The 20430-nt window shown below is 51.3% G+C and overlaps 11 protein-coding genes across 11 annotated transcripts, besides 15 other annotated features; all 11 read left to right on the forward strand.

Annotated features, from left to right (window-relative positions):
• On the forward strand, window positions 1–290 carry Tc00.1047053505939.5 (surface protease GP63, putative; the record flags this gene model as incomplete). The annotated part of the gene is made up of 1 exon (XM_804922.1): window positions 1–290. A coding segment is annotated over one exon (290 nt), but the record flags the coding sequence as incomplete, so codon positions are not given.
• Window positions 1–10441: a sequence feature (heterozygous, non-Esmeraldo-like haplotype).
• Window positions 1370–1654: a mobile genetic element.
• Window positions 1528–1555: a microsatellite.
• Tc00.1047053505939.10 (uncharacterized protein) lies at window positions 1638–1970 on the forward strand (the record flags this gene model as incomplete). Its single annotated transcript, XM_804913.1, has 1 exon — window positions 1638–1970. One exon carries the CDS (start codon window positions 1638–1640, stop codon window positions 1968–1970), a length of 333 nt encoding a protein of 110 aa, XP_810006.1.
• Tc00.1047053505939.20 (oligopeptidase B-like protein, putative) lies at window positions 2253–4964 on the forward strand (the record flags this gene model as incomplete). Its single annotated transcript, XM_804914.1, has 1 exon — window positions 2253–4964. One exon carries the CDS (start codon window positions 2253–2255, stop codon window positions 4962–4964), a length of 2712 nt encoding a protein of 903 aa, XP_810007.1.
• Tc00.1047053505939.30 (hypothetical protein, conserved) lies at window positions 5199–8528 on the forward strand (the record flags this gene model as incomplete). The annotated part of the gene is made up of 1 exon (XM_804915.1): window positions 5199–8528. The coding sequence occupies one exon, from the start codon at window positions 5199–5201 to the stop codon at window positions 8526–8528; it is 3330 nt and encodes a 1109-aa protein (XP_810008.1).
• Window positions 8533–8588: a microsatellite.
• Window positions 8947–9004: a sequence feature (T-rich).
• On the forward strand, window positions 9015–11003 carry Tc00.1047053505939.40 (hypothetical protein, conserved; the record flags this gene model as incomplete). The annotated part of the gene is made up of 1 exon (XM_804916.1): window positions 9015–11003. One exon carries the CDS (start codon window positions 9015–9017, stop codon window positions 11001–11003), a length of 1989 nt encoding a protein of 662 aa, XP_810009.1.
• Window positions 10442–11196: a sequence feature (areas merged during assembly that could not be assigned to a particular haplotype. This can correspond to areas where the two haplotypes were merged or to regions with more than two copies in the genome that were merged during assembly.).
• Window positions 11109–11196: a sequence feature (T-rich).
• Window positions 11197–20430: a sequence feature (heterozygous, non-Esmeraldo-like haplotype).
• Window positions 11342–12448, forward strand: Tc00.1047053505939.50 (uncharacterized protein; the record flags this gene model as incomplete). The annotated part of the gene is made up of 1 exon (XM_804917.1): window positions 11342–12448. The coding sequence occupies one exon, from the start codon at window positions 11342–11344 to the stop codon at window positions 12446–12448; it is 1107 nt and encodes a 368-aa protein (XP_810010.1).
• Window positions 12594–12632: a sequence feature (AT_rich).
• Window positions 12676–12704: a microsatellite.
• On the forward strand, window positions 12752–13723 carry Tc00.1047053505939.60 (ribonuclease H1, putative; the record flags this gene model as incomplete). Its single annotated transcript, XM_804918.1, has 1 exon — window positions 12752–13723. The coding sequence occupies one exon, from the start codon at window positions 12752–12754 to the stop codon at window positions 13721–13723; it is 972 nt and encodes a 323-aa protein (XP_810011.1).
• On the forward strand, window positions 14075–14632 carry Tc00.1047053505939.65 (hypothetical protein, conserved; the record flags this gene model as incomplete). The annotated part of the gene is made up of 1 exon (XM_804923.1): window positions 14075–14632. One exon carries the CDS (start codon window positions 14075–14077, stop codon window positions 14630–14632), a length of 558 nt encoding a protein of 185 aa, XP_810016.1.
• Window positions 14923–14957: a microsatellite.
• Tc00.1047053505939.70 (hypothetical protein, conserved) lies at window positions 15070–17076 on the forward strand (the record flags this gene model as incomplete). The annotated part of the gene is made up of 1 exon (XM_804919.1): window positions 15070–17076. The coding sequence occupies one exon, from the start codon at window positions 15070–15072 to the stop codon at window positions 17074–17076; it is 2007 nt and encodes a 668-aa protein (XP_810012.1).
• Window positions 17409–17429: a sequence feature (AT_rich).
• Tc00.1047053505939.80 (hypothetical protein, conserved) lies at window positions 17524–18561 on the forward strand (the record flags this gene model as incomplete). Its single annotated transcript, XM_804920.1, has 1 exon — window positions 17524–18561. One exon carries the CDS (start codon window positions 17524–17526, stop codon window positions 18559–18561), a length of 1038 nt encoding a protein of 345 aa, XP_810013.1.
• Window positions 19070–19214: a sequence feature (T-rich).
• Window positions 19250–19293: a microsatellite.
• Window positions 19364–19390: a microsatellite.
• Window positions 19631–20430, forward strand: Tc00.1047053505939.89 (5'-3' exonuclease XRNA, putative; the record flags this gene model as incomplete). The annotated part of the gene is made up of 1 exon (XM_804921.1): window positions 19631–20430. A coding segment is annotated over one exon (800 nt), but the record flags the coding sequence as incomplete, so codon positions are not given.

Raw genomic sequence — 20430 nt, forward strand, 5'->3', positions numbered from 1 at the left:
GCGATGTGTGTGTGGACACTCGATGCGGCGACGGCACACTGAGCGTGCGGTTTCTTCGTGACGATGCGTGGCACGAGTGCCAGGCAGGTGAGACCGTCACGCCGCCATCGGGTCCCTGGCGTGGGAGCATTGTGTGCCCCCAATACGCCGATGTGTGCACCGCCTTCCCGAACATCAGCAGCCACCCAATACCGGTCGTTGACCCGCCCCTAGCGGACGACCCGACATCCGCGGAGGATGCGGAGGGAGACGAGGGCGAGGTTCCGAGGAAGCGGCCGCGGCGACTCTGATTCCGGGATTTTGCCGCCAATAAATTTATTGGGCAGCGTGGATGGTGTGGCGGGCGGCACTGCGGACGCACCCCAATCGAGCAGCAGCGTCACGGGGTTGTGCTTTGCGCTCTCCTCTGTAGCTCCGTCTCCGGGCGACGGGGCTCTCTTCCACATCTCCACGTGGCGGGGCGGACGTGCACTGCGATGGCGGCCGACGGGCGGGTCATCATATTTATTTGAGGAAACGAGAAAACACGAGCAAAACGAGAAAAAGAAAATGCGCGAGCAGCGTTTGGCAGGGTCATGATGTGCACATGGCCCGTCGGCCCCGCACTCGCAAGACGCAGCACTGCAGTAACAATAGCATCGTGCAACTGTTGCGCTACTCCTCTCTTTGCCCTTGAAAAACGGACGATGAGCGTATTTGTTTTTTTGTGCCTGCGATGCGTGGCTTAACGGACATTTGCATGCTGGGGGGATGAGTCTCTGCGCAACCGCGTGGTGGCGAGGTGGTCTGGAGGGAGGGGACGAGTCCCAGCACCGCATGCGCCCACGTGCGTCTTCTGATGCGGGCAGGCGATGGGAATTCGCCGTGACCCAATGGGTGCGGGGGTGTTCGTGACTGCTGTGCTGAGGGCGGGGACGAGGACCCTCGATGCGGCGTTCCACGCAGACAGGCCTCTCCTGTGCTTTTATAGTATTTGTTTTTGGCTGCGGGGGAATGGGCAGCCCTGCGAGTGGGCGCCAAAACTGCCCAGCCGTGTCCTCTTTGCTCCGCTTATTGGTGTGGGGGTCGCGCACGGTGTGAGTTGTGGGGCCCGCCCCACGCGGGAGGCGAGCGAAAGACGCACTCGACACCTCCTTTTCGTCAGTCATGAATGGTTATGGGTGTGGGGAGTCGTGCTGGGCTCGCCGTGGGCCACGGAATGCATCCGTCGCAGCCATGGCGACAGCATGACGGGAGTGCAAGGTGTCTTTATTTGTCCTGTGCTGGAGGATATCAAGTCGCGGACTATTTTTTATACTCTTCTCTCCTGCGCCCTCTCTTCACTAAGTATGCGTGTCACAGCGTGGATGGTGTGATGGTATTTTTGAGTGCATGTGAGAAGGAATGTTATTGAGAGGGCTGGCTGCCCAACTTAATATAAGTTTTGGTAAAACGACGAAAATATTTCCGTGTGATCCTTTTCCTATCTTATGGTCCTTTGAAAGGCCCCGACGGAAGGAATCAAGGAACCGATAACGGCACGACGAATTTTATTTTTATTTTTATTTTTATTTTTTCCATCCACCCTCTTTGATTCCGACCTTGCGGCGGAGTCTTGTGGCTGGAGGGCCCAAAGTGTTCCAACTCGTAAGTAATAAATGTTTCCAATCCGAACACACCGCACCGTGGCACGAGGATGGCTATCCGAACATATAGATGTAGTTGGGACAAACATTGAGGATGTGGCGAGGCCGCTGCCTCTCCATGGCCCTCTTCTTTCCCGTCCTGTTTTATTTATACGTATCAGTTCAGGATTAGACCCTCAACCGAGGGGAACATTTTTCCGTGCTTGTCAGAACGGAAGTCTTAATGTTGTGGGCGAAGTTTTCTTTGCACATTTCTTTACAGGTGATCTGATTCAATATTTTTGTGCGGTTGAACTAGTGACTATGCCATTTCATGCTGCAAATTGTTTGGTTTTTTTTTTGTGACTCGGTGGATTATTTCGTGTATTGGTATGTGTGGTGGTTTCCCTGGTTTTTGTTGGCATTTTTATTTGTTTATATTCTTTGGGCGACATGTGGTTTGAATTTGTGTTTGTTGTGTGATGGGGCGGGTGTAACAGTGTAGGTGTGGCCGAGTAGAAGGGATCTGTGCAGAGGTCACTACTGTTTCTTAATTGCACAGTCACACGCGCCGAGTTAGATACCACAAGTGCGGGGCAATAAAGGGTTTTTGAAGGGCAAATAAAACGAAACAGAAAGAGAAGAGAAATGGCCGCATTGTACCCGTGGGTGCCAGCATCCAATGTCGCGTATACGCTGTGCCGATATTTCTTGAATCGGTTTGCCCCTCACGCGCGCAACATATGTCCGCTGCCGTTCCTGGACGGCCCGTTACCGGATGAGGTGCCCGAGTCATTGCTGCTGTGCGGGGAGCGCACACAGAGTGACCCGTTCAAGTACATGGAGGATCTCTTTGATCGGCGAACGCAGAGCTACGTGAGAAGTGAGCAGCACCACTACGCTTTCATTGATTCTAAGTTTGACTTCAAACACACCAAGGCCCGGTTGTGGGCGGAGCTTGATTCCAAAGTAGTCGTCACAAGCCGAGAGGGTGGTTTTGATAAAGGTGAGGAACGCATTGGTGACTTTGTGTACTTCACACGCGTGGTGCCAGGGGGCGATTCCAACGCCATTGGATTTTATCGGAAACGGTATGGTCAAGTGGATCTACTTGCGGAGGAGCTCATCAATCCAACGTCGCTGCAGCAACATTTTGGCTACGAGAAATGTCATGTTGGCATCTGCCGCGTTTCAGATGACGGAAGGTACGTGGCGTATACGCTTTCTGTGGAGGGTGGTGATCGATACATTTGTCACGTGCGCAGCATCGACAACGCCAGTCTATTTCATGTGATTCGTGGCCGAAACATTGTGAGTATTGAGTTTGGCTCGGGAGATTATTTTTACTTTACGGAGTCTAACGACCTCAACCGCCCATACACGGTGATTATGCAGCAAATTCGTCCAGGCATTCTTCCTCCGCCCGTGGAATTGTACCGTGAGGATGATGAGCAGTTTTTCGTTGATGTTCACAAGACGAAGGATAATGCGTACATCATCATTACATCTGATTCCAAACTCAAGAGCAGTGCCCTTGTTCTTCCAGCCTCCTTTCCGAAGGTTTCACGTGAGCTGCAGGCATTCTTCCGCGATGGCCGACCGGTGGAGATTGCCGGAAAGGAAAATTGGAATTGGCTGGAGCACTACGATGGCCACTTTATTATGGTGGTAGCCGACCAGGGGCCGAATCACCGCGTCGTTTATGCGCGTGAGGAGGTTGTTCTTAAACATGGCATGCGCGCCGAGTGGAAGGAACTTGTTCCTTACCGAGACGACGTGCAGATTGTAGACATGGATCTGTTTCAGGGACGAATTGTTCTGTACGAAGTTCACTTTGCGTTTGAGCGCATCAACCACATCCACATCATTAAGTGCGACAAGGGGCTCGATGACGCCGCACGACAGGCGCGCAAGGATGACCTGGTGCTGCATTTTCCGCCCCTAACCTCAGTGACGCCGGGGCTGAACAAAAATTTTAATCAGGATTCCATGAGTTTTGTCTACAGCAGTATATGCCAGCCGAGCAGGGATTGTGTATTTAGTTTTGATAGCAAGATGACAGCAGAGAAGAGTTGGGTGTGCAGTTCTGAGTCTCTCTTTACGCAACATCAGTCGGAGCAGTTGACACCCTGGGACTACATGTGGCCGTACAGCATCTATCGTGATCTATGTCTTTCTCCGGATGGCACACAGATCCCTATAACGATTTGTCATCGGCGCGATGCTTTTGTGCAAGAGGCGACCGACTTTGAGGCCCAGCCCAACACGCCCAAGCATTGTCTTATCTATGTGTATGGTTCATATGGTGAGGTGCCATCGATGCACTTCCAGCTCGCACCGTACATGTGGATGCTGCGACGGCGTTGGACTGTTGTCTTTGCCCACGTGCGGGGTGGGGGTGAGTTGCCCAACTGGGGGGAACAGGGGAAGGGCAAAAACAAGATCAACGCCGTTCATGACTTTATCGCATGTTGTGAGCATATGATTAAAATGGGTTACACCAAGCCAGAGCTTATGGTTGCAGCAGGGAATAGTGCGGGCTGCGTGCCCATTGCAGCTGCAATGAATATGCGTGGCTGTGGGCTTTTTGGCAACGCCCTTCTTCGTTCGCCATTTCTAGACATCATCAACACAATGATTGACCCTGATCTCCCACTCTCACTGGCGGAGCGCGATGACTGGGGGGACCCGCTGCACAACGCAGAGGATTACGCTCGATTGACGCAGTATGATCCCTATCTCAACATCAATGATCGCGTCACATACCCGGGCATGATGATCTCCACTTGCCTTGACGACGACCGTGTGCCGCCGTGGAACACACTGAAGTACGTCGCCAAGTTGCGTCAGCAGCGACGGCGTAAAGGAACAGACCCTGTTGCCCGACCCCTTGTTCTGCGCGTGCGGAGTAGTGGTGGTCACTACTGTTGGGGGGATACGGAGAACATATGCGAGGAGCTGTCCTTTCTCTGCTCCCAGTTGGATCTGGAGGGACCTGGAAAGGTACTTAACGACATGGATATCATGACGCATATGCATAACCTCACTGCCACAGGAGCGATGGACCACGACGACCAGGAGAAGGTGTTTCTCAAGTGGGATAATTGGGAGCGGGAACGCATTGACTACCATGTGAAACTTCACAATTTTGACTGGGAACCCAATTTTCGCAAGTTGAAGGCGGAAAAGGAGCCGTTCTTTTGGGTACCGAACGAACAGGAGATGCAGCAACGTAAGGTGGACGAGATGTTCCACGCGAGGGAACGAGATAAACGTGAAGAGGCAAAGAGCGAGGCTAAAGTGGGTAGCACAGGGCGTGCCGCAGGTGGGAATAAATGGAAAGAAAAAGTCAAGAAATAGACAGGGGCCGTATAAATGAGACCGGTAAATCTTTTTACATTTCTTTTATTCACCCGGTAGGTGTCTTCTGTTTTTGAGGTGCAGATACTGATGATGGTGATGACCATGATGACGCTTTCTTAGCGGTTGTTGTCATTCTTGTTAACGTATGTATATATTTATTCTTTTAGTGCATGTGGGATACATTGTTTATTTATTTATGTTGATAAATTTTTGCTTTTTTTCTTTGTGTGTATGTGTGCGTGTTTAACGCTCCCAAAAGCGGTGTGTCGTTTCTTTATGAGCAGCGTTTGGAAGGTCCTCGTTCGGCTTCACAACGTCGTAAATATTCCTTGCGGTGTTTGCAGCAATGACGAATGTGATGACGCACGTGTCTTTTCTGTTGTTGCGCGTGCCGTGTCAAGCAACGGCACCCTTCTCACAGAATGCCCGGAGGTGATTGCGGAGTTTACGACGCGAGACATCGTGCAGGCCTCCGCTGCGGATCCTTTGGAGGTCAAACTCGACGGTCGTGGCGAGCGCGGTGCCGCCGTTTCAGCCGAGTGGTCGACAAACGCCCCCACAATTGGGTTAATGCTGCTTGTCAAGGAGCGGCAACCAACATGTGAGCGCGTTATCGGCTCGTGTGAGAAGAATCTTGTTATTGACGTCTCCGATGTGGTGCAACGGCGAAAGATTGTGACGCACATTGTGGGGACGGAGATGGGACGGGTGGGCGTTTCGCTCACCGTGGCACCCTCAGACACCGCCGGGTACCGGCGACGTCTCACGGAGTTTCTGTCGCAATATAACCCGGGCGGGCTGCATCTTGTCGACAGCGTCGTGCGTGGCATCCCCGAGGTGGAAACCTTCACAAAATTGTATCGAAAATATGCACTTGTGGACTACGAGCGACGTGTCAGGGACTTTTTCCGTGTGTACGGGCGAGAACACGCGGTTCAGGTGCCGTTGCTTCTGAAGGAGTGGGAGAATCGCGAGGAAGAGTTAATGCACAACCTCGTGCTGGACAATGGGCCGGAGCCAGACAACATTGACGTGGAGACACGTCTGGCGGTGTTTTTGAGGGCTCACAATGTGAGCACCGCCACTCCCGATGTGGCGCGCGCTTTGCGTGAGTCGAATAATACTCCATTTCAACTGTTTGAGGCGCTGACGCTGAAATACGGCCCAGAACCGGACCCGCGGAGTTACTTGTTTCCGCCGACACACTACGAGTTGACGCAGACACAATACCAATTGCGACAGCTTCGCCCCACATCAGTGCCGCCAATACGGGCGGCAGAAAACAAATGGTCGCCGCAGCGAGAAATATCGTCGAATGGAGGGACAAAGCGACAAGAGGAGGGAAAACCGTTTTCACAGCACCAGAGGCAGCAGACATCTCCCGTTATTTTGAGCGTGACCCACTTTGATCCGCCGGCTGCCACAGAGACCGAAATCAATGGAAATGGAGACCACAGCTACGGTAACGAAAAGGATACGAGGAGCGTCAATTTTGGTAACAACGCTGTAATGTCTTGGGATGGGTTTTGTGACTTGCTGAGGCGTCAAGGGCGGGAACCGTCAGACGTGTACTACATGAGCGAGGCCTCGTTCAGCGCGGTGGCGGAGAACATGGGTTACACAAAGCCGGATCGAGACATACTGATTCACCAGTGGCAGCAACGTCTGCGTGCTGCTGTGCGGGAAGAAGGTTTGACACCCGGTGACGCGTACTACGGTACAGCTATGAAAGAGGTTCTCAATCTGGTTGGGCTGCAGGAACTGAATCTGGAGGTGGTGAGCGTAACAATGGTGTCAAACAGAGAACATGCAAGTTGCTTTGCCAATAGACTCCTGACGGCACAACAGCGTGCGACTGAGCGGCTTGCTATTGTTGGTGAATACCATCGACTGCGTGACATTGTCATACATGGTGCTAATGGAACTGCGGGTGAGCACAATTCAAGAAGGAATCCATGCATCGTGTTTCACCGTCTCCCATTTCAAAACTGGAACCGCAAACAATTCACATGTATTCTAGTTTGTGACGTGGTCATTGGCAAGCCTTTTGTCTGCACACCACTAGTAAAGACGGCACGTGAGGCAACGGAGGAATTCCGAACAGAGTGGGATTGCTGCGTCTTTCATGATGCTAGCGGTGGACAGGCGGTGGCTGTGTACGACCCGCAGCAGGTCCTACCTCGCTACATGGTGCAGTGCCATGTAGATGTTACTGTCACGCCGTGTCCGGCCCATCCGTCACGGGCTGTGGAGTACTACGTGGCTGACGAAAATGCATTTGCATGCAGTCACTGCGTTGTGTTGGGCAAATACCGCAAGAAGGAGGTGCTCGCGATTGAGGACGCGGCTGCACAGGCGCGCTCAAGACTCGCTGATTACAAGCGTGATGTACACCAGCTTCTGGTGGACCTTGAAGCCCGCGAGACTGACCTCGTCCGCGAGGTGGACGACATGAGCATAGCGGCAAGGCGTCTTGAGGCGGAAAAAGAAGTGGAGCGGATTCGTCGCGAGGCAGAGGAACGTGTTGCGGCTGTTTTGCGTGTCTTGGAGCAGGCAGAGGAGGATCAACTCAACGACATTAAACTGCGCCGTGAATGCGTGTCGAAAGCGAGAGATGCAGCCGACACTCTCAGTGAAAAAGTTACGACGGCTCTGCAACACACTAACCCGCTGCAGGTACTGGCGGCGTTGCAGCGCGTGCAGGCGGAGGACGAGTTGCAGTACTTGAGAGGCGAGTTCCGAAGGAGCTGCATCAAAATCAATGACACAGAGAACGGGACAAGGCCGGATGTCCCTTACGCATGGACACGAACAGCAATACGGGACGACGACGATGCCCTCACTATCGCTGCAGCCACGGGCACTCGAGTGAACCCCCTCTTTGAGCAAATTGAAGACAAGATGCAGAGAATGGAGGGAATTCACATGAACACGAACAGCCTCCAAAATTACGGTTACACCAGTAGCTTTGGCACCGGTGTGTCAACTCATCTTATGGAGACGCCGCAACCAGAAAAGAATACCACTGCAAACAGCCTATATGCCAAGTACCTTGCCATAGCCTCGGGCGCGGGTAAAGAAGAAGAAGAAAAAGAGGGGTTGATTCATCAACCCATGAGTTCAAACGTCATTACGAAGAAAAATAGTGAAAGTAACAGCGCTCTTTGCGCGTTGAGTGCGCCTCCGAGTGAAATTCGGCGCGCGAAGGAGGATATTACGAAGGGGTGGGCCCTTTATCGTCAAGGTGACCCTGAAGGGGCCCGGCGCATGTGGAATGACGTCTATGGGTGCCATTTGGATAGTGCCATAGGGGCTCGTGCGCAGGCGTACATTGCTGAGGCGTTGGACCGAGACTATGAGGCAGCAGCGAAGTGGTACGATTTGTCGCTGCAGCGTGATCCGTCCGATGTGATGACGCTGTACAATTACGGCGTGCTGCTCGAGACACTTCTCGGCCGTCTGGAAGAGGCGCTGATGTTGTTTGAGCGGGCCCACACACTTGGCGACGGTGCGGCTGGTCGGCGTGCACAACAACTACGTGTATCACTAGGGAAGATATGAGTGCATATATCTATGTATCTAAAGATATATATATATATATATATACATAGATATATATATTGGTATGTGTATGTCCACGTATACGTGGAGAAAAGAAAGTATTTTTCTTGTTGGATGGTTGGGGAAATTGGGGCGGGGAGGGGAAGGGCTTTCTGTGCGTTGATTTCATTAAAGTCCTTCTTGTTACTATTATTTCTGTATGTACCTCTTTACTCCTTTCCCTGCTGTACCCTTTTTTTCTTTTTTTTGTTTTACTTCGTGGCGGACCTTTTGAAATTGGCACGCACCTTTTTTTATTTATCGCACATTTATTTGGGTTCAGCACTTTTTTTTTTTTCACGTTAATTTGCGCTCTTTAGAAATGTGTGTGTGCTTGCGTGTAATCTGGCGCGCGTAGGTTGCTGCTTCGGCAATAAAATTTTCTTTTCTTTTTTTTTTTTTTTTTTTTTTTGATGACTCCTTTTTTTTTTTTTTTTAAGTGGCTGGATGAGTGACCGCATCTTTTGGACACCTATACGCTTAGACGAGCGGCGGCATTATTACATAACAGACACACCGCAGAGTGAACTGCATATTCCCTCTCCCGCACCACCATGCGGTGAGAGAGGCGGTGATGACACGAGGATTGGCGGCAGGGCTCCGCGGATGGAGGAAATAAACCCTAACTGTGTTGTAGACTTTACCCGCGATGCAACTGCCGCGTCACGAGCGAAGTTGACATCGGCAAATGTCGAGTTGGGCGATGACTGCATTAATAGACCAAACAGTGTCTATGAAAAGAAAACACCAGGCGCCGAGCGACTTTTCCCAGCGACATGCAAACGAGAGGGGAATGAAAACAGGGAGGACGCGGTATGCCTTCACGCGTGTGCGTCGATCTCTTTTTTGCAGCAGGCTTTTGGGGATACCGAAGCCTCTGCGATACCACATGAACTGTACACGGATTTCTGTAGCGCTGCAGGATCACCTCAAGACAAAAAAAATGACTTGGAGAAGCAACAAATTCCACGTATGCAGTCACCTATACCAGAAAGGCCGGAAGATGAAATGACTGTATCCACATCGATGCGTGGATTGCATCAACGGCTTGGTCGGCGGATAACGTCACCACTGCCCGACGATGATGATGATGGCGCCGTCAAATGCGCAAAAAACATGCTGATGAGACGGGAAAATGAACCAGGGGGAGAAGGAAAGTGCGGGAGATACGGTTCAGACGCTCAGTTTTTTCCCCCTGACGTTAGGCTGCAGGTTTCTCTGCCCGTTCATGAGAGTTACACGAGGGTTCCCAGGCCGCCAAGGAAGAAGTCTGCTAAGTATTCATCGTCACCACGTTGTATTACTGCAAGGTCGCTGCCACTGGTAGAAGAACAGAGAAAAAACGCGGATGAATGGGAGCAGCGTGCTCCTGTTGCGTCTCCAGTGTATTCTAATTCAGGCGCTGTGTTTACACGCGTTGACTTTGTCGGCCGACAGTCTGCGGCGGAGTTGTGTGGGCCCCTTCGCTCTCCCCTAATTCCACCCGCCAAATTACATGAGTTGCCACGGGAACCACAGGGCCGGGATAAAACAGTGGATGAAATTGCCGTTTCCCCCGACACCAGCGCACCGGAATTAGTCGACTGGCACGTTCTCATGGAGGAGTCCATCATCCTGGATCTGACGGTGGGGTCCGAGGGAGTGGATGAGGGGATGCCGCTGCTGGTGCGGAGTCTGGAATGTCCTCTTTTGACCACAAATAAGGGATGGGGTGGAGGCGATAACGTTGACGGCACACAGTCCATATCAACACCACATGAAGCAGCGGCAGAAGAGGAAGAAACAATGTTGTTGCACTCACAGTCGCCGCTACAACGGAATGCAACGGGGTCACCGCCGTCACGTGGTTCTGACGTTGTGGTTTACCCGACGTCTTTGCCCCCGTCTATTTCTCCCATGGAAAGCAATTCCTTTGATGACGAATGCGATGAGGATGGCTTTAAGGGTGTTCGGCGCGAGACCGCGCTACAAAAACTGCTGGGTCGTCTTGCCGCGACGAATGATAATCGTCTTCAGGGTGGTGGAGTTGGTGAGTTTCGGGGCAAATTGCCGTTTTCCTTTTCATCCCCTATGCTTTCTTCTTCGATTTCGGAAAAAAATGGATCATTGACGCATCATCTAGAGACACGACATTTGGTTTTGGCGCCGCTGTGGTTGGTGGTGGAGCTCTGTCGTGCATTGCGGCCATTTGCGCGGAGGCTACTTCTCATGCTTGCTCAGGAGAGCGGTGGCCGCGCAGACGTTTTGTGTGATACATGCGCTGAGGTTGTAAACTCCATTTTGGAGGCGGAGGGGGTTTGTCACGTGCGTGCGTCGCGAAATCTCTGCCGCAGCATCGCGTCCATTGGCAGCACTGACGCCACCGATGGTCACGAACTGCTCTCGTACGCCAATTTTGTGGCGGGCGTCCTGCAGTTGGCGGGAGACACAAAGTAAGAGGGAAGGCGTGGGTGCGATGAAGGAGAATTTTATCCAAGCATCCATTTTATGCGCAAAACATTACGGGAGCAACCGACAATGACACGTTGTATTTCCACCGCATTTTGCTTTTTTTTTTTTCCATTCTTTTTTTTTTTGTTGTTGTTGTTGCAATTTCTCTTTTGGCGGGTTTCTTTTTTTTTCTTCCTTTACCCTCTCGCTGTGCGTGGGCGCATGTGCGTTTGAAGTTTGCACGTACTTTGGGCTAAAGGCAGAAAAGTGGGAATTTTGTGCCCGCGACATTTGAACGAGACGCGTCCTTTGTTTGTGGTTATGCGTACCGACTTCCAGTAAAAATGTTTACACCCATGTCGCGTTGTAACGGAGACAACATGCCAACACCTTCTTCTTCCGTGTCTGTCCGACGGGTTGTGGCGGAGCTGCTCGGCACTCATGCTGAGAGCCCCAGCCCTCAGCGTCTTGCCGCTGGAATTGCACGCAGGCGGGGGGAATTGACGGAAATGAAGGGGGACACATCACGTGACAGCCAACTGCAACTGCGGCAGGAAATTGTCTTTGACGTTGCGGATGACTGGCATGATGCGTCGCCAACTGCGACTTCATCTCCTCCTCCGCCAGGAGAAAAGGAAGAGCAAGGGCCGGAGCATCACCCGCCCCTGTCTCCAACGTCCCCCTCTGCATGGCAGAGGGAAGACATTGCGATCCGTATGCGGCAGGCCATACTACTACAGCGGGAGGAGTCTGTTGTGCGGCGCGAAATGGAAGCCTTTGCGCGGGAGGAGAGGATTGCGCAACGAGAGGAGCAGCTGCGCCTTCTACAGGAGCGTCTTGCTCCGAAGGTTGTGACGGACGCGTACCGACAGCAGTTGCACGAGGCAAAGTGCGAGTTGGAAGAGCGGGAACGGGGGGTGGCGCAACAACTCACTGCCCAGCGGCATGAAAAGGAACTTCTCGACACGCGTGCCGAAGAACTTGACGTCCGCCAGCGTGAATTGGAGGAGGAGCAGGAACGTCTGTTGAACGACACCCGCGAGCAGGTGGAGCGCATCCACAACAGCGCACGCGTTCTACAGGAGAAGGAGACCACCGTAGCACGGCGTGAAGAGAATTGTTCTCAGCGCGAGTCCGAGCTGATGCTGCAGCGCGAGTGCCTCCTTAGTTGGGAGGCCTCACTGCGTCGCCAGCAAAGCCAGTTGGACGCGCAGTGTGCTTCTGTGGCGGAAGAATGCGCCGCAGCCCGGGAATTGTTATCGCGCGAGAGCAAACTACAAGAACTGGAAATACGCCTTAGCGAGCGTGAAGGGTCGCTGTGGAAGACAGCGGCAGAGAAGGTGCCGAATAGTCAAGGGGAGTTGAAGAGCCTGATAGAATTTCTTAGAGGTCTCCAGGACGAACTTTTTGCATGCGAGCCCATTAGACACGCAGGCTCTGCGTTATCGTAAAATCTGGAAAGCAGAAAAAAAAAAAAATAAATGAAAAGTTGGGGAACATGGGTGTTTGTACATGTATGAATATCGGTGATACATCTCTCAGTGGATATGCGCACATATACCTGTATAAGCATGTGGGTGGGGGGAAGTGTCTGCGTTTTAAAAAAATATATATATATGTATATATTTATAATTTCCTCCCATGCACTTCTTTTGTGATTGGTGGATAATTATTTGAATTTTTCTTTTTCTTTTCTTTTTTTTTTTTCTCTGCGTTTCTATTGGCAAGGCTTGTGGTCGGTCTTTTAACCAACGATGATGTCGTCATCGTCAAGGAAAAAGTACTACGCCGTTGCAGTGGGCCTAAAGACAGGCATTTTCGAGTCGTGGGATGAGTGTCGCCATTATGTGAATGGGTTCCCAAACGCCCTGTTCAAGTCCTTCAAGAAATTGGAGGAGGCGCAGGCGTTTATTGTGAAGAAGAACGATGCGAGCAACAGGGGTGCTGCGAAAAGCGCAGTGTGTGTTGCGTGTGTAGCGGCACATGCACCGACTGAGCAGGAACGTCTTTGCGTTGAGCCTGTCGCGGTGACGGCGGGGAGAAAACGTCCGCGCCTATCGTCCCCACCCTCAGCATCTCCGTCGCCGCTGACACTGTCGGTGGTGGAGGACGCGGCGGGGGAAGTGGAGTTGCTGCAGCACGTGTCACTTGACTGGATAAGGGCGAGGGAGAAGGAGGCGGTGGAGGTGTACGTCGATGGGGCGTGCCGCGCAAACGGCAAGGGTAAACTCTCACGCGGTGGATACGGCGGTTATTACGGGGCGAATGACACGCGGAACTTTTCTCTTCCAATCCCGATCGACGAGCCACAGACAAATAACCGAGCGGAGCTTTACGCTGTCATTTATGTCCTTCGCACTGCGTTGGAGGCCGAGTCTTGCTACAACCTGCGCGTTTTCTCCGATAGCATGTACACCATTCAGGGTGCGGACTTCTACATGCATAAGTGGCTACAAAACGGCTTTTGCGGTACAAATGGGTCGACTGTATTGAACTGTGATCTCTGGAAGTCACTAAACACCATGCGCCTTCAGCACGCAACCCGCTACGGTGAATGGCTGGTGTCACAGTTTGGCCTGCTGCCTGTGGTGGCGAGTACATTGGCGAAGAAGCTGGCATTGCAATTGGTTCATGTGAGAGGGCACGCCGGTGTCTACGGGAATGAAATGGCGGACCATCTGGCGGTGATGGGCGCGCTCTACGGACGACCCGCTGATGACAATTAAAAAGTGCGGGAGCTCCCAATGTGTGTTTTTCTAGTGCTTTACCAGAGCTATTGTTGCTGCTGTTGTCGCTCTGTCTATTGTTGCGATTATCGCTTTGGCAATGGTGGGACTTTATACGTGTGCCGTGAGTCCAACGCATCCCTCTTCTGTTTCTTTTTTTTTTCTTTATTTCTGTATCACTGTTTTAAAATTTCCCATGATGAAACCAACAACAATAACAACAAGAGTCAAAAGAAAAAAGAAAAAAAAAAGGGGAATACCGGAAGGGTGGTGTGGAGTGGGGTGCTGTGCGAGCAGCGTGACGTCGACAGGGTAGTTTGGATGATGGTGAGAGCTGTGCGAGTAATTTTAATGTTATTTCTTCTAGTTTTGCTGTTGCCGTCCACGACGCTGACGGAGGGTGTAGTCCTCACGTCATGTGCTCACTGCACAATGAATAGATCTGAAAGATGGTGCCCCGATGACATGACATGTTGGCCGGCAAAAAAATGTATTTGCGGAACAAAATGTCTGGAAATTACTGATTGCTTTGCGCAGGAGACAACATGCGCCCGGTGCGTTAGTGGCGGCGGTACATTCTGCACTCATCCGGTCAAAGGGTACCGGCCATGTTTCTTCACGATTGTCAGTGCGGGGGGGCACGCACCAACGGCATCGCAAGACGATCAATGCAGAGAGGTGTGTTTGGAGGAAGGCCGTTGCCTCTCGCATCTCACAGAGTGTCCGAAGGAGCACGTGGACCCCATTTCGCTCAGTTGGTTTGTAATCAACGTTGCATTTGCGGTGGCCATCGCGGTCTTTGTAGGCATTGTTGTGTACGTGGGCGTAAAGAGGGCAAAGTTGAGCGTCACGGTGTCGCAGCACGATCACCTGTATGGAGCGCAAGTGCCGCCGCCGCAAGCGCAGTAAAAAAAAAGAAGAAGAAGAAAACTCCGTTTATTGTCTGCTACGTTGTGTGTACATTACCAGTGGGAATCCACAGGAAAGGGATTCGTTGGAAGAGAAGAACAGTGAAAACGTGCGGTTGCGCCATTCTGCTACATTTTTTTTTTTTCTTGTGCGTAGATTTTACTCTGCTGTCCACCCTTTTTTTTTTTTTTTACATTTCACCAAAAACTGTCTTGTGGCTGCCTTTTTAAAAAATCTCGTTTGTCTCTCTCTGTTGTTGCCCGCCCTTTTCCCCATTTGAGAAGCCGTACAGAGATAGAGACAGGGAGAGAGAGAGAAAGAGAGAAGAAGAGGAGGCAAATAATAATAATAACGGGGGGTTGTGTGTGTGTGTGACGGAAACAGGAGGGGCGCGGTGGCAGAAGAAGAGGGAGGGAAGAACAGTGGTTGTGGTTTCGATGTGGGTTGTATATTTTAAGGGTGAGGCCTGTTTTTGGCTTCTGGGCGGCGAGTCGTACACGGTGGGAAAGAAGGACTGTCAAATCATCATCAAAGATGACGCGAGCATCAGCCGAAAACATCTCAGGATGGATGTTGGGGAGATATCGGCGGTAGATGGAAAAGAGCACGTGGAGGATGAAGAAGAGACGCCAGCGCGGATGATTCTCACAGATATGTCCAAATATGGCACTGGAGTCTCTCCCTCCTCGCCGTGTAGCAACGGCATCAGGCGTGAGGCGACTGATCTCATCACAAGGGAGCTGCAGCTATGCCGTAGTCAAGGTAGTGCCAACGATGACGCAGAGGCGAAGGTGCTTCTGTCACATTCGCCACAGAAGTTAAATAAGGATGAGCCATTTCATGTGCCCTGTGAAAATGCCTCGTGGTGGGACTTCTCCATCAATCTCGGCACACACGGCGCGAGACTGCGGCTGCGGTGGACCCCGATGCGTGTCCTTACGCTCGCTCTCGAAGAGGAGCAGAGAGCGAAGCTGAACTGTTGCCTGCGTCGCTGCGGTGCCCACGTCGTGACCGATTATTACCGAGCGGACTATTTTGTTACCTCACTTCTTACGCCTACCCCTGTTACCATTGCCATGTTGTGTCGCGCCGTGGACATCGTGACGCCTGCCTTCTTTGAGGCACTGCGGAATCGCCACGGACCGCACGTGCCGCTGCCGGACCCGCGGGTCTACACGCCGCCACTTGCGGACTTTTGGTCAAAACTGTGGGATGATGGGACAGAAGACAAGAGTGTTGGTGGCACCCACTCAAAGGTGCAGTCAGTCGTGGATGATTCGGAAGGGCTGCGGCTCTTGTATCCGCCACAGCGACAGGATCGCCAGCGGCTGTTCGCCAGCCTCACATTTGTTACTGTGCAGCGATCGCTTTATGAGGAGGTGAGGAAATTTCTGCCTTGTGCCCAAGGGCGGGTGCTGTTGGATGAGTCGTTGATACAATTAAATAACGACTATCATTACGAGCGGGTTATTGCCTCTTTCTACGCCGAACACCAGCTTCATGTTGTTTTGTACAACAGCCGAGAGCGTCTTCCACTCCTCGACTTTGTGCCTGTCATGCGGGAGCAACTGGGGCTCTGTTGCGTGGAGTATTTTGACATCATCAAGAGCATCGTCCGCGCGACACCACTCGTACTGACGCCCTTCCCGGAGAACCCCATGCCGCGTTTGCCGAGGGCGAATAAAAAAGAGGAAATAACTGTAACGGCGAGGAAAGTTACCGCGGGGGCGAAGCGGCCGCACGCTCCTGCGAGTCCCGGTGGGAGGCGCACCGATCCAAATCCCCTTTTTTTAGAGGCAGCCAGCGATAGTGAGGCGGGGGCGGCAGAAGTCTATGCGGATTGTCGGACGGGAAAGAAGACAAAAAAAGAGGAGAAGATGGACGGTTGGGTAACCCGCGAGCTCACGGCTTATCCCGACGCCAAGGACCTCCTCCTGTTGGACCCACCCCTTCTTCCGTCGTATCCGTGTTTCCAAGCGTACGGCGGCAGCGGTGGTGACGGCCCCACCGGTATGAGTCCTGCCGTAGTGCCGTCAGGTGGTAAGTGCTTTCGGAAGCAAAACTTGGCTCTGGGCGGTGAAACGGTGGAGTTGGAGCTATTAGCGAGCGGCCTGCCCGGCAACACGGTGCTGTCCACAACGCATGACATCGACGCCGATGACATCATCCCGGTGACGGTGGAGAATTCGGCAAGGCGGTCAAGCGAATTGCGCTTTAACGCCTTTGACGCGACGGCACACCACCATCAATTGCTCAACAGGACGGCAGTCGCAAGGCGACGTGTAGGACGATGTGGCGTTGCGCACGAGGCACCCGCGACCGTGACGGCAGCGGGGGTGGCGGCTCCAGGGGGCGGCATGGTCGCCACTTCAACGAAAGTGGGGAGTCGCAAAAGAACAGGAGGCGCCCCAGTGAACATTTTTGACGTGGAGGGTCTTTTCTAGCACCGATGCGGCTGTCAAACCATGTCGTTGTTGTGGTGGTGTCTTTTTTCTTTTTTCTTTTTTGTTTCCTTTTTTCTATGAGTGATTTTTACTACCTCACATTGTGTGAGTGAATGGACGTAGAAGCCGGGCACACTCTCTCACGTACTCAGGTCGTTTTTACAAGAGTTGCTATATGCCCATTTATTTCTTTGTTTATTTGAGTTTTTGCGCCTTTTACACAAATTGCGCTTCTGTCGTTGATTTTTGCATGCATCACCACATGCGTTGAAGTGAACATGACATGGCAACGTAATTGTGTATATAAATTTTTGGGCGATCCTCAGTCCCCCTTTTATTATTATTATTATTATCAATTTGCCTTTTTTTCCCATTTGCCCTTGTCTTTTCCCTTTAATCAAGTACCTTTTTTTTTTTTTGTGTGTGTGTGTGAGGCCTTGAAGGAAAATGCAAACCGGCATGGAAGTGGAGGACCCAACGGAGAGTGTCCCGCTCAGTTACGCCCTTCTGGAGCTGCCGCCGAAGAAGGAGCTGCGCAAGAAGGGCTACCGCATGGAGGAAATCAACACCACCTCCACACGTGACCACCCACTCTCCAAATGGACGACACACACATTAAAGAGGGGTGCCACATACCGTGACGCTCTTGACGTCATTGAGGAGGCGAACAAAAAGTCGTGGGGACTTCTGAAAGCTCGCATTCATTTCTCTTGCGGCTCTTTTGAGAGTTACGCGCGCCTCAAGCCAAATGATCCTGCGTCACTGAAGCACACCGGCACATATGACCCCAACGGCGTGTACAAGGTCAGCACCATTGAGGCGTCTGTGGCAGGTCGTGCCCGCTTATTTCCGCTTTTGAAGCCTCTTGTTGATGAGCGCGGGCACCACACCTGCTCGAAGAAACTTCCACGCACTTTTGCGCCACAGTTATTGTACAAGGAATGCCCGCCACCGGTACTGACGCAGGCTGGTTATGACTTTACACCGGTGAGCCATAACGCCTTTTTGCTGCGTCCTAGTGATCATCCGCAAGGAGTGCGGAATGTGAAGAGTGATTTTATGAAGGAAAGTTGCGACTACCTGCCGCGGTCGTACCTCCGTGAAAAGGTTGGCATCTGTGCGAACAGTCGACATCGCCATTGCGCTGAGGTGTACCAGGTTGGGGACTACACGGCGGATTATGCCCGCGCTACGGACGTGGTGAATCAACGAAACCGCGTCGTTAAGAAGGATTTTACAACGACGGGCGCGCTGAAGTCAAACAGCACCATCGTGGGACGGCGGTACGCAAAAGCAGCGACGCTTCCTTGTGCTCACCAAACCGGCGTCAAGGAGGGGGTTACCGCCGCTAATACCACTGCTGCCGACAACGCCGTGGATAAAGATCCCAATGATGTCACGGCACCCCAAGATAAGGATTTGAAGCAGTCAAAAGAAAAGCCTACCGTGTGTTTTGAAGAAGAGCAGGGTAACAAGGTGGCGTAGAGAACTTTCTTTTAGATATTTTCTTCATATATGTTTGTCTCTCTCTCTCTCTCTCTGTGTGTGTGTGTGTGTGCTTAACGTCCATGCATGTAGCTATTCGTTTTTTGACTTTTTGTTTATGTATAGGAAGGGGAGAGCGAGAGGAAAAAAAAAAAATGGAGGGAATGTGTGGCGTTGGTGGGAGGGGTAAAGAGTGACCGCGTGCATATAATATATATTGCATGTATTTGAGTAGGTGTAAGGGAGGCGGATGAGGAGAACGAAGACAAAATTTTTGTTTGTTTGCTTTTTACATGAGAGAGATGTAGAGCCCATTGTTTTTCCTTTTTTTTTTTCCCCTCTTCTTCTCTCTTGTTTTTTTAATGGGATTGTCACGTGTGTTTATTCCCTTCCCCTCCTTGTTGCATTACCACCCACTCCGTGCTAACACAAGTCATGGGACGGTATGTGCGATGTAACACGCAGCATTTCTCTAAATGATATTTCTGTTACGCCTTCCCATTTCTCCTTTTTTTTTTTTTTTTTCTCTCTCTCTCTCTCTCTCTTTTGAAATGTCATGTTCTTTTCTCTTTCCCATTTTCTTTTTTCTTCTTCTTTTTTTTTCTCTTTAGATTCTTTTTTTTTTTTTTTTTCCTTTTCCTTTTCTTTTTCTTGACTCTGCACTTATTCCCTTATTTGCCTACACCCCATTTATTTAATTTATTAATTTATTTATTTATTTATTTTTTTGTTGGTGTTGTTGTTTCCGGTCACACACTTTGCAGAGGCAATTATTATTGCTATTCATCAGTATTATCATTACTGTTGTTGTTATTGTTGTTGTTGTTGTACATCTGTATATTTATACCGACGGATAATAACAATTATAACAATAGTCATTTGAGTAGTTGCTACGTTATAATTGCGGTTAACGTGTGTGTTTGTGAGAGAGGGGGGTGGGGGCGGCATTTGGGAAGAGAAAGATAGGAGAAAAGAAAAGGAAGGGAAAAGGAATTTTGCACAAATTCATTGTTTTTTTTTGTTTTGTTTTTTAGGTGCTTCTGTGCATTTGTGCCACGGAGGTGCATCCATGGGAGTTCCAAAGTTTTTTCGGTGGGTTGCGGAGCGCTGCCCGACTGTCATCACCCCGTTCCGTGATTCCCCGCCACCCGTCGACAATTTGTATCTTGACATGAATGGCATTATTCATAACTGCACCCACACCAACGATGTGGACGCAACGCAGAAGTCACCGACAGAGAAGGCGATGATGGAGGCGATGTTTGCCTATTTGGAGAAACTTTTCAACGTGATTCAGCCGCGCAAGTACTTTTTTTTGGCTGTTGACGGCGTGGCGCCAAGGGCGAAGATGAACCAACAGCGTCAACGTCGGTATCGTAGTGGCTACGAGTTGATGGTGGCCCGACAAGAGGCTATTGCGCAAGGAGAAGAGGTACCCGATGAGAAGGACGTATTTGATAGCAATTGCATCACGCCTGGGACAAATTTTATGGTGCGGGTGAGTGAGCAATTCCAGTACTTTATCACAATGAAGATTGCTACGGATCCAGCGTGGCAAAACTGCCAAGTCGTGTACTCCGGCCACGATAACCCGGGCGAGGGGGAACATAAGATTGTGGACTTCATTCGCCGCCGAAAGATGCAACCGGGGTATAGCCCAAACGAAACCCACTGCATGTACGGCCTTGATGCCGATCTTGTTATGCTCTCTCTCGCAACACATGAACCACACTTTCTGCTCCTGCGAGAGGTGGTGACGTTTGGTCCCGGGCAGGAGTCACGCCGGGCCCGTGAGCAACGAGAGGAGGACGAGGCCAATGGAATTATTGCCGACAAGTCATACCGTAAAGCCGATGAATTTGTACTTTT

The sequence above is a fragment of the Trypanosoma cruzi genome, genomic scaffold, assembly GCF_000209065.1.
Source record: "Trypanosoma cruzi strain CL Brener 1047053515923 genomic scaffold, whole genome shotgun sequence".
Lineage (NCBI taxonomy): Eukaryota > Euglenozoa > Kinetoplastea > Trypanosomatida > Trypanosomatidae > Trypanosoma > Trypanosoma cruzi.